General features: G+C 45.0%; 1 protein-coding gene across 2 annotated transcripts; it reads left to right on the forward strand.

Annotated features, from left to right (window-relative positions):
* The first annotated feature begins 720 nt into the window (after positions 1-720).
* Positions 721-11447, forward strand: LOC310692714 (lipopolysaccharide-induced tumor necrosis factor-alpha factor homolog). 2 transcript variants are annotated; one of them, XM_083473903.1, is made up of 5 exons: positions 721-907; positions 8319-8510; positions 8950-9045; positions 9981-10140; positions 11088-11447. In XM_083473903.1, exons 2-5 carry the CDS (start codon positions 8333-8335, stop codon positions 11194-11196), a joined length of 543 nt encoding a protein of 180 aa, XP_083330029.1. In that variant the 5' UTR covers positions 721-907; positions 8319-8332; the 3' UTR covers positions 11197-11447. The 2 variants fall into 2 exon arrangements, with proteins under 2 accessions (XP_083330029.1, XP_083330028.1); XM_083473902.1 differs by lacking the exon at positions 721-907 and adding an exon at positions 1077-1214.
* Positions 11448-13575: the final 2128 nt, after the last annotated feature.

Here is a 13575-nt window from a genome sequence, read left to right on the forward strand (position 1 = left end):
GATGGGGTGAGCTCCCGTTGCTCGGTCCCTGCTCCTGCCAACCCAGCAGTTCGAAAGCACGTCAAAGTGCAAGTAAATAAATAGGTACTGCTCCAGCGGGAAGGTAAACAGCGTTTCTGTGCGCTGCTCTGGTTCGCCAGAAGCGGCTTAGTCATGCTGTACGCCGGGTCCCTCGGCCAATAAAGTGAGATGAGCGCTGCAACCCCAGAGTCGGCCACGACTGGACCTAATGGTCAGGGGTCCCTTTACCTTTACCTAAGTTGTATCATGAGATGTCATTAAAAAAGAAAACCCGTTCTCCACTGGGTGTTCTGTTTCGAAGTTTTGAGGAGCCCTGGCCACTCTTTAAGCTAAAGAAGATGCTTTCTACACGAGTGAACTTTGAAATGGAATTTGCCCAGGAGGGTGGAAGTGCAAGCGGGTCATGTCTTGGACTTGTGCCTGTGTTGATCCAATAATAGTGAACACCTTTCCGTGTTGTGGTTCTTCTGTTTAAAGAAAGCCTTGAGCAAATGCTCCGGGGATTATCTTCAATTACCTTCCATGTCAAGCATGAACCCAAATAGCTGGCATGGGATGAATGAGCCACATCCCAGCCCTCCCAGCAAACTCGTTCCCCCACATTCCTTAATTGGATGTTTGCAACAAGCCAAGTGTATGGAGGAGGCTGGAGCACTTGGCTAACCTGGGGGGGTAATTAAATGCTACCTGCCTACCTACCTGCCAACAGTCCCTTCCTGTCATTTTAAACTGGGATAAGCCATCTGTCAGCATCCTCATCTCTACAAGGGCAACACCATGCTCTTTCCCTTCCGTGGGACAACGACAGCATCCAACCTGAGGATAAAGTGATTGGAAATTTTGGGAGGGGAAACCAGTCGTCTCATCTTGTTCACAGTCTACTGAGGTATGGAATTTCCTTGGTAGTTAAGTTTGCTGTTCCATTGAGTTGCTGGGGAAATGAAACAGAAGGTGCAGCAATGAAAGCAATAGTTAACTATGTTTTACTCTGAGTAGACCCACTGAAATGAATGGAGCAAAGCTAACCTTGTCCATTCATTTCAGTGGGTCTACTCTGAATAGGACTAGCATTGGAGACAATCCCCCCAAGGTGTGAGGTTTGTCAAAATTGATACAACACATCAACAGATCGGCCACTTGGCAGAGATTCCTAAGCAAAACATAGATGAGTCTCTTCTAAATGCTGGATGACGGTAAATGTTAATTCTTTATATCTGTGTATATTAGGGCTGTGTTTTGTTTATTTTAATATATTTATATTTAATCAGAAAAGCCTGCAATAAGCCATAGTTTGCAGTTTCATCCAAACTGGGAAACTATGGTCAACAGATCTAGAACAAGTCAGGATATTAAACCAACTTCAGTTTGTGGCTTTACATCCTGGCTTGTTCCGAAGCTGGCAACCTTAGTTTCCCAGTCTGGGTGAAATGGGGAAAACTGTGTTTAACTGGCAGCTTCCTGGCTTCTTTGCTCCTGCCACATAGGGGTGTATGCGTGAGAAAATCTCTCATTCAGATCTTGGCTGAATAATGTACTGTGATGAAACTCCAGGTGGTTCACACTGGAATTCCCAAGAGGAGGTCTTGGGCTACAACGCCCATGAGCATTGGCCATACTGGGAGGAGAGGAACACAGGGTTCCTCATCCTTGGTTCATGGCGTGTGGGCAGCACACAGCAAGAGCAGTGCAGGACTTTGCTAGGACGGGATTTTATTCCCAAGCTATGTTTGGACGACCATATCTCAGTTTATTCAGCCAAGATATGTACAAGACTTTTCTATGCCTGCCTGCAGTCCCTGTGCACCTACCTTTCAAAGAACCAAGAAAGTTGTCAATTAAACACAGTTTCCCCCGTTTTGCCCAAATGGGGAAACTTTGGTTAAGAGCTTCAGAACTAGTCAGGATGTTGAAGCCAACAGTTGAAGTTGGTTTAATAGCCTGACTTGGAACAAGTAACCAGAATTTCCCAGTTTGGATGAAACTGGAAACTATGATTTATTAAAGGCTTTCCTGATTAAATTGTGGCTCACACAAAGAGAGAAGAATCTGCCCATGCAGGGAAAAGGTTCATTCATATCTTGCAAAGCTGAAACATGGTGATTCAACCAGCTCCATAATGGCTTAATTTAGGGTTGCCATACGTCTGGAATTTCGTGGACATAGCCGGCCATTGTCCATCAGAAACAGTGTCTGGGCAGAAATATTGGGGGGGGGGGAATTTTCACTTTTTGAAATATGGCAACCCTAGCTTAATTTGTCATGAAGACTTAAGCTTAAGTCTTTCTTTAAAAAAAAGAAAAAGTTACCAGCTTTACCAGCTTGTAAAGTCAAATTTGAAAAGACTTAAAACTGGAACGGATGGTGGAAGATTAATGGGAATTCTTAAACTTGGCTTTTAACTTCTGATATGAATCTATGGTGCAGCCACACTTGGAATAACGATGGACAGTGCTGGATGCCTCACCTCAAAAGTGGTGTTGTAGTGTTTAGAGCTACAAACTTTTCATGCTGGTGACACCTTTTAGACATGCATCATTTTGTGACACAGTAATTCAATTTTACTAGCAAACCAGAGGTTAAATTAACCTCTTTCCAGCCCCAGGAGGAGCACAGGGAACATTTGCGCAACACACCTACACACAGCAGCCAACACATTCATGTGTCAAGACACACAGTTTGGAAAGGTCTGAGTTGGGGTATGGACTAGGCCTGGGAGACCAGGATTCAAATCATCACTCGGCCCCATGAAGCTCAGTGGGTGACCTAGGGCTAGTCAGTGCCTCTCAGCCTAACTTACCTCACAGGACTGTGGGGATTAAATGAGGAGGGGGAGAACCATGAAGCGCTTTGAACTCCTTGGAGAAAAATAGATGGAAAAGGTTCCGAAAAAGCAAGCAAATTTATCAAGGGGTTGGAGCAACTTCCCTATGAAGAAAGTTGGACAGCGTTTGGGGCTTTTCAGTTTGGAAAAAAGGCAGGAAAGAAGGACATGAAGAAAGGTGTATCAAATCTGAGAAATTCAACATAGAAATATTTTTCTCCATCTGGAAACAAGTAGAAACTGGTAGTCATCCAATAGAGAGAGAGGAGAAGTGAAAGGGTACCCTGATTGGTGGGTTGGAGGTAAGACTATTGGAGAACTCCATGAGAAGCGGAAAGAGGAGTAGAATTGCTACAGGTTCCATGTTTGGAGATCAGGAATGGAAATCATGCAAGCAAATACAAGTGGTATTTGCTACTGCTGCTTTTTTTAAGTCCACAAATGTTATGTACGGTAAATAATTGTGTGTCGTTGTCTGCATTGACAATACATTCCTCTGAAATGCATTGAAATTGATTACACAATTATTAATTATGCCAGCTTTGGCCATAGCGAATTGTGAGGCTAGCAGACTGCTTTTAGCGGAAACAAACCGCAGTGAAACGGAAGCAGTGCTGATAGCGGAGAACACTCGATGGGATGAGAATAGCTGCTGCTCCTCACATCCCTAGTTGCAGGAATGAATTGACACAAGCTGCCTTCTACAGAGTCATGTCTTGGTCCATCCAGCTCAGCATTGTCCACCCTAACTGAAAATGACTCTCCAAGACCTCCCACAGAGGTTTCACCCCATCTCTTTGCTGCTCGAGGTTCCTTAACTGGAGAAGACAGGACAGAACAAGGTTCATACCTGTGCAAAGCACATGCCCCTCCATTAAGGCCTCATCTGAGCTTTACATTCAAAGCATCATTGTACCACTTTAAACTATCATGGCTTCCTCAAAGAATCTTGGGAACTGTAGTTTGCTTAGGATGCTGAAAGTTGCTAGGGGACTCCTGTTCCCTTCAGGCAGCTAGCTCCATTTCCCAGAGTTCCCTGGGAAGATGGATTGATTGCTAAACCATTCTGGGAACTGAAGCTCTGGGGAGATGGGCATCAACACCTTTCAGCGCCTACAGTTCCCAATATAATTGGGCGGAAGTCATGACGGTTCAAAGTGGTATGATATTGATTTTAATGCATAGTGCATATGGGGCCTGAGTGATGTTCTCCTCCCACTGGAGGAGGAGAGGTATCTGTAATGACAGGCAAGTCTATTTCTGGCTTCATTGCACATAGTGATCTCATGGGGCAATATAATAATAAATAATAAAATTGTATTTATATCCCGCCCGCCCCAGCTGAAGCTGGGTTCAGAGCCTCTTGCCTCTCTGTCCTGCCCCTCCCTTTTCATCTAGGCAGGTAGCCCTAGGCCAGGCTTCCTCAACCTCAGCCCTCCAGATGTTTTGAGACTACAATTCCCATCATCCCTGACCTAGCTAGCTAGGGATCATGGGAGTTGTAGGCCAAAAACATCTGGAGGGCCGAGGTTGAGGAAGGCTGCCCCAGGCCATTGGGGACCAGTGCCTTGGCTTGTTTCCTCACAGGGGCAGGGGGAAAGGCATGTGAACCAGTGCTGCATGCATTTGCTCTGCGTTGAGGTTATGTAGAATTATTTCCCCCTGTATTAATGATTATGATGGTGCCTTTGAAGACCAGTTCCTGGGAATCCCAAGTGGGAGAGCTACCGTTTCACACATGTCCTGCCTGTTGGCTTTGCTTTAGGGTCATCTGGTTGGCCATGGGGGGGGGGCAGGATTCTAGACTTGATAGGCTTGCTCCAACAAGGCCCTTCTTATGCCCATAGTGGCTGTATAGAAAGAACCTTCAGGATCAGAGGTGGTATACCTCTAAATACTGCTTGCTGTGAACCATAAGTGGGGGAAATGCTCCTCCTTCTTGCTGTTGTACTTCCCAGAGCCATCCAGTTGGTCATTTTGGAAAAAGCATGCTGGGTTAGGTAAGCCTCTAGCTAGCCTGATCTAGAGGGACATGGGCGGCGCTGTGGGTTAAACCACAGAGCCTAGGGCTTGCCGATCAGAAGATTGGGGGTTCAAATCCCTGCGACGGGGTGAGCTCCCGTTGCTCGGTCCCAGCTCCTGCCAACCTAGCAGTTCAAAAGTACGTCAAAGTGCAAGTAGATAAATAGGTACCGCTGCGGCGGGAAGGTAAACGGCGTTTCCGTGCGCTGCTCTGGTTCGCCAGAAGCGGCTTAGTCATGCTGGCCACATGACCCGGAAGCTGTACGCCGGCTCCCTCGGCCAATAAAGCGAGATGAGCGCCGCAACCCCAGAGTTGGTCACAACTGGACCTAATGGTCAGGGGTCCCTTTACCTTTAGCCTGATCTAGCTAGAGGGATTTTTCTTAAATGAATAATTACTCACTAATTTCTCTTTAAGTGGGCTGTCTTCAGACTGTCAGCATTTCTTTGAGTGGAATTCAAGCATATCCGGGGAAATTTAGGTTTTGCTAAATTTGTTGCGTATTTGGCAGATTACTTGCACTGCGGAAAGCATGCTGGGGAGACCTCACGTTCAGGAAACAACGAAGAAACACAAAAATAACTTTTGCTTGGCTTTAATTACAAAAACAAAAACTCCTCTTACATCAAATTACATTACATCTATAAGTATGACCCATCCATCAACCCATTCACCAGGGTACTGAGAGAGGTGCACGCTGCTCTTTACGTACTGTAAACAATTGCTGACACAGCTTAATTAACACAACTTAACAGCACCTGCTATACTGCTTTACAGCTGTAAAACTAGGTCATAAGTTTTGCTCTGGCCTTTAAAGAGATACACATCTTGTGAAACAATAATGAACCTTAGTATTTTTCAACAAATTTATGCATCCTGCCATGTCCTAGCACAACAAATCTACACTTAAAAATAAACAGAGTTTTGTGGTTAAGAAAGTGACAGGGAAATGTATTGAAAAAATGAATAAGATGAAGACTTGCATAAACAGCCTGAGAGGAACTTGGGGCGATCGCCTATAACCACCCCACAAACAAATCAGAATGAATGTTCAATAATGCCTTGCCTTCTGCAACATATGATTGCCTTAATCACAGCACATTAGTGGTTCTGTGATTCTTCCTCACTGTTCCTGCATTATTGCCATCTAAAAGGCCCTTGCCCACCCCACAAATATTTGTGGTTTGAAAAGCTACAGGAATTTAGCAGGACATGCATCTTTTGCAAACGAAGTACTGTGGGAGCCCCAAAACTTTTGTAGGTACAAATGGTATTGAATGCATGATCTTGTGCAACCACCATGATAACATCATGAGCATAAACCTTGCTGAATGTGCAATAAAAAGGATGTTGGGAGAGGCTCGTAATCTAAACTGTATTTTAATACTTTGTTGGAAGCTGCCCAGAGTGGCTGGGGAAACCCAGCCAGGTGGGCGGGGTATAAATTTATTATTATTATTATTATTATTATTATTATTATTATTATTATTATTATTATTATTATTATTATTTACTCCATGTAAGCCTTGGGCAAGCCAATATTGGCAAACGATCAATATATAAGTCCTATGGAGAATCCCCCGTTACGTAAAAGCAAGCTACAGTCATACCTTGGAAGTCAAACAGAATCTGTTCCAGACATCTGTTCAACTTCCAAAGTGTTCAAAAACCAAAGCACAGCTTCTGAAGTTCCTGCAGCCAATCAGAAGCTGTGGAAACCCCATAAGATGTTCGGCTTCCAAAAGAACATTTAAAAACTGGAACAGTCACTTCCAGGTTTCAATTGTTCGGCGCCAAAATGTTCGAGAACTAGGCTGTCTCTATATGTGGGGCACTCAGGTCCTGCCTGTGGGGTTCCTGATGGGATGTTGTTTGACCACTGTGAGAACAGGGCATACTGGACTAGATGGGCCACTGACCTGATCCAGCAGAGCTCTTTGTAATGTTCTTACATTCAGCTTTAGATTCATCAACCTACATACTGAGGAAGGGCTGCAGCTCAGTGACAGAGCATCTGCTTTGCATGAAGAATGTCTCAGGCTTAACCTTTCACTGCACATTTCTTAAACCTTTACCATATATTTGCACTGTGGTAGTGCTCCTGTTGTGACTCACCTTGGATCATGCCATGGCCGGTGATGCTTAAGACCAGTGATGCTGACAATACTGAGCTAGATGGACCACTGGATGTAGCTGCGGCAGAGCATCTGCTCTGCATATAGAAGGTCCCTTCTTCCATCCTAGGACCTTCCCTGGTATTGACGATCTCCATCGTCAAGTTGCTTCATAAGCATGCATAGATTAACTTAGAGATTGCTGACATGAAGAAACAATTGCATCACACACAGGTGATTTAGCTCGGGTGCAAGGCTACATAGTGTGTTCAGGACAGATGCAAGGTCCAAACCACAGGCTTCTTGAGCTGCAGCTTGTTCTCAGTTGCATCAGCACTGCAAATGAGTTGCATCGTCCAACAACCATGTCATTAGGATGCCACAAGAGTCTTTGATTTTTTGCTACATTGTATGTTGGTGTAGGAGGTGGGAGGAAGAGAGAGCATTTCCTTACTGGCAAGCCTGCTTTTTGTATAATGATCCCCTGCTCTGGAACAGATAATGGTGGGGTACCTGGAAATTTTAAAGGGAAGCGGGTGGCACTGTGGGCTAAACTACAGAGCCTAGGACTTGCCGATCAGAAGGTCGGCGGTTTGAATCCCCGCGACAGGGTGAGCTCTCGTTGCTCGGTCCCTGCTCCTGCCAACCTAGCAGTTCGAAAGCACATCAAACTGCAAGAAGATAAATATGTACCACTCCAACGGGAGGGTAAACGGCGTTTCCGTGCGCTGCTCTGGTTCGCCAGAAGTGGCTTAGTCATGCTGGCCACATGACTCGGAAGCTGTACGCTGGCTCCCTCGGCCAATAAAGCGAGATGAGCACCGCAACCCCAGAGTCGGCCATGACTGGACCCAATGGTCAGGGGTCCCTTTACCTTTTTACCTGGAAATTGTGAAAGTCAGATGCCTGAAGCTGCACACCCTAGACCAGCCACTAGTCCTGCTTGCTATGAATGATGGGAGTTGTCGTTCAAAAACATCTGGGGACCCAAGCACTGGCTGCTCTAGGGGAGGGATAGAAAACTTGCGGCTCTCCAGATGTTGGACTCCAACTCCCATCAGATGGAAATCTTGGAGAGAGCCACTGCCAGTCACTGTAGCTAGACGAACCAATGGTCACATTTGGTACAAAGCAACTTCCTATGTGTCACTTCAGAAATACTTTATGGAACCACCACAATAGTTTCAAAGATGTTTACATTGGCTAATCTGACATTGGTGATGTCCTGATTTTGCACCTGATCTCCTTGGTAGAAACCTATGTGTATGATGCCTCTCTCCCTAATTCAGTGAAACATTAGCTTCCACCCCTTACCTTGCCTTTGCTGTATCACGTGCAGACAAACCACCAGAAATGGAGCAACAAAAAAAGACCGTCTCGATCCCCATGATACCCCTGGCACAGCAGCCGGAACCATTTGCACCAGGATATTCATCACCATACCCACAACAGTCATCATATAATCCGGAACCTTACGCCCAGGAACCCTATGCACCAGATCCATTCTGGCCAGAACCTTCTACTTCATCAGGTAAGCAAGTGGCAAATGTTATAGGATGCACAGAAACACACTCACAAGTGGGCAGCTTTAGTCCAAACTAAATTAGGAAGGTTGGCCACTTGCCAGCCCCACGTTCAATACCGCTAACAGAAGCTATGACCCACACTTTATCCCAGGTACTAGGATGGGTTACTCCCTTGTACGCCTCCTTCTGGCAACTCCTGCAGCCAAGCTGGCACCAAACGAATTGCTCTGCTTTCCTATGGACCACATCAGCGAGGCTGAGCAGGGGAGGTGACTTCACTGAAGGTGCAATCCATTGTCTCTTGAAACAGATGCCAACAACAACAGATGGGTTATATTGCAATTATTTAGCAGGGCTCTTCGTACGTTCTCAGCTGAAGCTGCCTGGGAAATCCTATGCAACTAAAGGTTCTTCTGCTTGTTTTTTCTTTTTATTTTGGTGCAGGTGGCTATGGCTATGGAAAAAGCAGCGATGGCTACGACTGTCCATCTCCACCACCATATTCATGTCAAGATGTCCCTTGTGATCAAGTAGGACCAAGTATGTGTTAGAAACCTATACAGATCGGATTACTGCGATGTGCTGTGTGTGGGGGATTTCCATGGGCTTGATCCGGAAACTGCAGCTAGTGCAAAATGCTGCAGCACAGTTGCTGACCAGATCAAGACCCCATCAGAATATAACACTCCTGGCTCAGTCATCTGCACTGGCTGCCAATTTTTTACTGAGCCAGATTCAAGGTGTTAGTATCTTTTTTTAAAAAAAAACAAAAACCTGTAACTGCTTGAGATCAGTTAACTTGAAGGCTCACCTTGTACCATATATGCCCGCTCAACCATTATAACCTGTGGAGCTGGGATTTCCTTTTAAAGCATCACTTGTAGGAAATTGAGCTTTGGCAGCTGGAACTCTCTGCCCATTGGCATCAGGCAGGTACCATCACTGTCCTCTTTTCAGTAACAGCTTAAAACCTGGGTAGGCAAACCTACCCAGACCGGTGTGTTGACATTTATATTGTTGTTTTAATGACCTTCTGCCCAGAGATGAGTAACTGCTGGTCTGTGGGCAATACAGGGCTCCACACCCACCCCACAGCTTCTTTCCCTTGCCAAAGCCTCTACCCAGCACCATGTTTAGACTTGAAAACATCCACATCATATGGGTGCCAATAGGAGGGCTTTTTGAAGTTATTATTTTTCTCCAAGCAAATCAAGGTAGCATAAACTGTCCCCCAGCCGTCCTCGTTATATCCTCACACCCACCCAGTGAAGTAGGTTTGGCTGAGAGACAGCAACTGGCCCAGTGAGCTTGATGTGAAGGAAAGAATTAAACCCTTCTAGCCCAACAACTCCAAGTGGCTGCTGTATCACAAACGCCGTGGGGAGGTATTCTCGATGGATGGGCTGCAGCTGGGAAGTGATAGTGGAACAAAGGTAAATGCTCAGACAGAACAATTTTGTTTTTGCAACTCCTAGTTGAAATGGACTCTGGTCCTCCGGTGGTGGTTGCGGGAATCTTCTCGAGCAAGCCAGCGTCCACCATCTGCCCTTGCTGCCGCCAGATCATTACGACGGAGGTTGTCTATCGTGTGGGAACTCTGACATACATAGCTTGCAGTGCTGTGTGTGTGATGGGGTGAGTGCTTTTTCTATACAAAGAGATATACGTACACAGAATGTAATTCCACAATTAAAGCCAGTGCTAGATGAAATGTGAATGTCCTCTTGCCCTGCAGAGAAGCTTGCCTGGTGCCAGCAAATAGGGGTTGGCATGGGCAAACAACTGCAACGCACTGGGAGTCCTTGGTTGTCCTCCTGGAAAGACCCTGCTCTTTTGACACTAGGCACGGTCTGTCTGGGAATGCAGATACATACTTATCCCATTGAAAGCAGGGAAGAGGCCATCCCTCATGGTCCAAATGGATGGATGCTCTTGAATGCTAAAGAATACACTCCACATTTGGCATTTGGCAGTATTTGGGAAAACATAAGTAATCTAGCTTGAATTTGAAGCTTTGTGAGATTTCATTCCTTGCAAAATGCATGCACACGCAACACACACAGAAGAGTGCCTCCTCCTTCAGAGGCAAGGAAGCTATCAAAAAGGGGAGATGAAAGTTTCTGTCTCTGTATAAGACAGCATCCTAACTTCCTAAAGGGAAGGGCTACAGGTAAAGCACCTGCTTTGCATGCAGAAGATCTTAGGTTCAATCCCAAGCATCTCCCAAGTAGCGCCACCTGAAATTCTGGAAAGCCACTGCCAGTTAGTGTAGACAATATTAACATAGATTGACCAATGGTTTGACTCAGAAGGCTGCTTCCTCTGTTCTTAAGAGGGCCTTTTCAGATCCTAGTGAGTCTTGCCTGGCATCCACCTAGTTATCTTGTAAGCACCAAACACCTTTTCATTTGCCCAGTCATTTAAAGAGCATTCTATCGCTGAGATTTTCTCTCTTGTGTTTTATTAGTGTTATTGGGGCTATATTGTTAAAATTGTCAAACTATTGCAAACTGTCCTGAAATCAAATTTTTGATGAAGGGATAAAAACAAACCTCTTTAAAACTTTCTGCCCTCTCTCCCAGAGGCTGCATGGGCTGCTGCCTCATCCCTTTCATGACGAATTGCTGCAAGGACGTAGACCATTACTGCCCTAAATGCAGGTACCACATCTACCGATACAAGAGACTATAGATGCCTGGAAGAAAAGCCATTTGAGGCCAACTCGCAGGGAATCAAGCTGGAAGAGAATCTCCTTTCCTTCGGTGAATTCATGCATTGACTCTTGGGACTGTTGCGGGTGCAGAATTGCTCAGCAATTTCCCACTCCTGCCAGCTTTCCAGTAAAGCTTGCCTGGAATGTGGTTGCTGCAGTCTCCTTGCCCCTGCTGACCCCAGAAGGATGAAGCAGGAAGAGGCTGTTGGTAGGTTGGTCAACAGCTTTTTGCCTGGGCTTTGGCATCCCTTGATTTCATACTTGCCTCGCATCCTTGTTAGCCTTATTCCCTGAACCAATCACAGCCATTCTTAGCCTGTGGCCTGGTTGATCATGCACAAACTCCCAAATCAGAAATTGCACAAGAACCTTTTGCACCCGTTTCCCCAAAGCTCCTTTTAGAACACACCTATTTCTGTGAGTAGAAGTTGTTTTGCAGCCATCCAGGTTCCTCCATCTGCCCCTTGAGACTCTCCCCAGACCACACCTCTCACCAGCATTGCTTCATTCCTCCCCCCCCCCCCGGCTGGAATATGTCCTTGAAATCCTATATTTATTTGCCTGAATGGATCAGAGAGGGGTGTGGGTTTATAAAAATTAGACTACTGTACAAAGGTTACACTTGTTGATCTGCCAGTTTTGCCTCTGGTCCTAGCCACTGCTGCCATGTGGCCCTTACGAGGTTGTCTCAGAAGGAATGTGGCCCTTCGGCTGAAAAGGGTCTGAGCTTAGCAAATCACTTTTCTTTCATTCTCTCCCAGACTGTTTGCATATTGGAAATGGATGGTGAAAAGTTTTAGGAAGTTTACAACAAGTTGTGACTATTTATAGAGCTCCTTACTTTGATGTACACCAAAGCTTTAGACCTTTGTGTAATTTATGCAGGAGAAATATTACATTGTTTAGAAAAAAGAGAAATGTTTCTGGATCACCTTTTGTACCTCCGTGGCACTTCATTTTCCTGTGTGCAGCCTTGTACTTTGCATTATTCAGAAATTGTAAGAAACCATTAAAAAAAATTGATATGTTGTTAAAATCAGTGGTGGTAATGGATCTTTCCTCTGTAGCTCAAACCTGACTCAGACAAAGCAGCTTTGTCTTAATGCCTCACCCTTCTTGGGATATAGGGATTCCTATGCAGGACCTGCTCTGCTGGTCTGTTGTGCAGATTACTGATACCATTCATGACATGCCCTGAAAAAGCCTAAAACGATGTACAACTGCAAAGTTAGAAGCAGCAGAAATTAACTTTGCATAAATCTGAACTTGCTGACATTATTAACTATACAATACTTCCCAACAAAACTGTGTGAAAAATTTATAGCAACAGCACTTGTTTTGACATGCAAAATAAAGTATGTTCTGTTGTTGTTAGTCTGGCAGTAGGCAAAACTGGGAATGTTTTTTAAAAAAAGGAAATGCAGAACAACCAGCTATCGAGACTTTCCATGCCAGATCTCTTTTGAGTATGACACAAGCTCTCCATTGCAAATCATGGTCTACTACAGAACAACTTGCCCCTACCTGTTCATCTCATATGATAAAAAACAGGAAAATAGTTCAGAGATCTGATTAACATGTTGTGGGTGTACTTACCTTATTCACAGGGGTACAAACTAGGGCAAGATTCTTGGTCCAAGTGATTGAGTTGGCTAGTTTTAGCATCAGCTAGCTAATAAATTAGCACGCCGAAACCATCAACTCCTGTACCTTTGAGACGTCAAATCCCACCAATTTCCTGCTGAACGTCACTGAACAAGAGAGTGTGCACCATCTAGTGGCAATGCCACAGGCTTCAGGCTTCAATACACCTCATTATTTTTAGTACAGTGCATACTGGATTTTTGTAGCACAATTGACAATATGGCAGGCTTAATTTTGAGGGGAAAGCATCACTTAATGGTCAGCTAAAGCCAGTACTGTATTTCAGGAATTCTAATAGAGGTAGCCCATCTTGACTGGGATAAATTATTCATGAAATTTCCTAAATTCTAGTGTTTTAAAAAATCATTCAGTTTCAGCTGAGATGGCTCAGCTGGTAGAGCACGAGACTCTTAAACTCAGGGTCATGGGTTAGAGCCCCACACTGAGCAAGATATTCCTGTATTGCAGGAGGGTTGGACTAGATTGCCTTCTTGGTTCCTTCCAATTCCGATTCTGTGGTTAACTCAATTATTTTTCTAGTTCATTTGTGTGTGCATGTGTAACTCTTGAGTACGATCCCGAAGATGCCCACTTTTTCTTTTCTTTTTGCTACATTTATATTTTTGCAGCCATCAGTCTGCTACCAGCAGATAAATTTTAGGTGCTCAAGAGGTGGAACCCTGCAGTCCAGGGTGGGTTAGGGAGAGATGATG

Source organism: Podarcis liolepis, assembly GCF_965112155.1.
Source record: "Podarcis liolepis genome assembly, chromosome: 14".
Lineage (NCBI taxonomy): Eukaryota > Metazoa > Chordata > Lepidosauria > Squamata > Lacertidae > Podarcis > Podarcis liolepis.

Coding starts and splice junctions, on each gene's coding strand:
- LOC310692714 (XM_083473902.1), top strand. Junction 8,511..8,949: donor AGAACCTTCTACTTCATCAG/GTAAGCAAGTGG, acceptor ATTTTGGTGCAG/GTGGCTATGGCTATGGAAAA. Junction 10,141..11,087: donor AGTGCTGTGTGTGTGATGGG/GTGAGTGCTTTT, acceptor CCTCTCTCCCAG/AGGCTGCATGGGCTGCTGCC.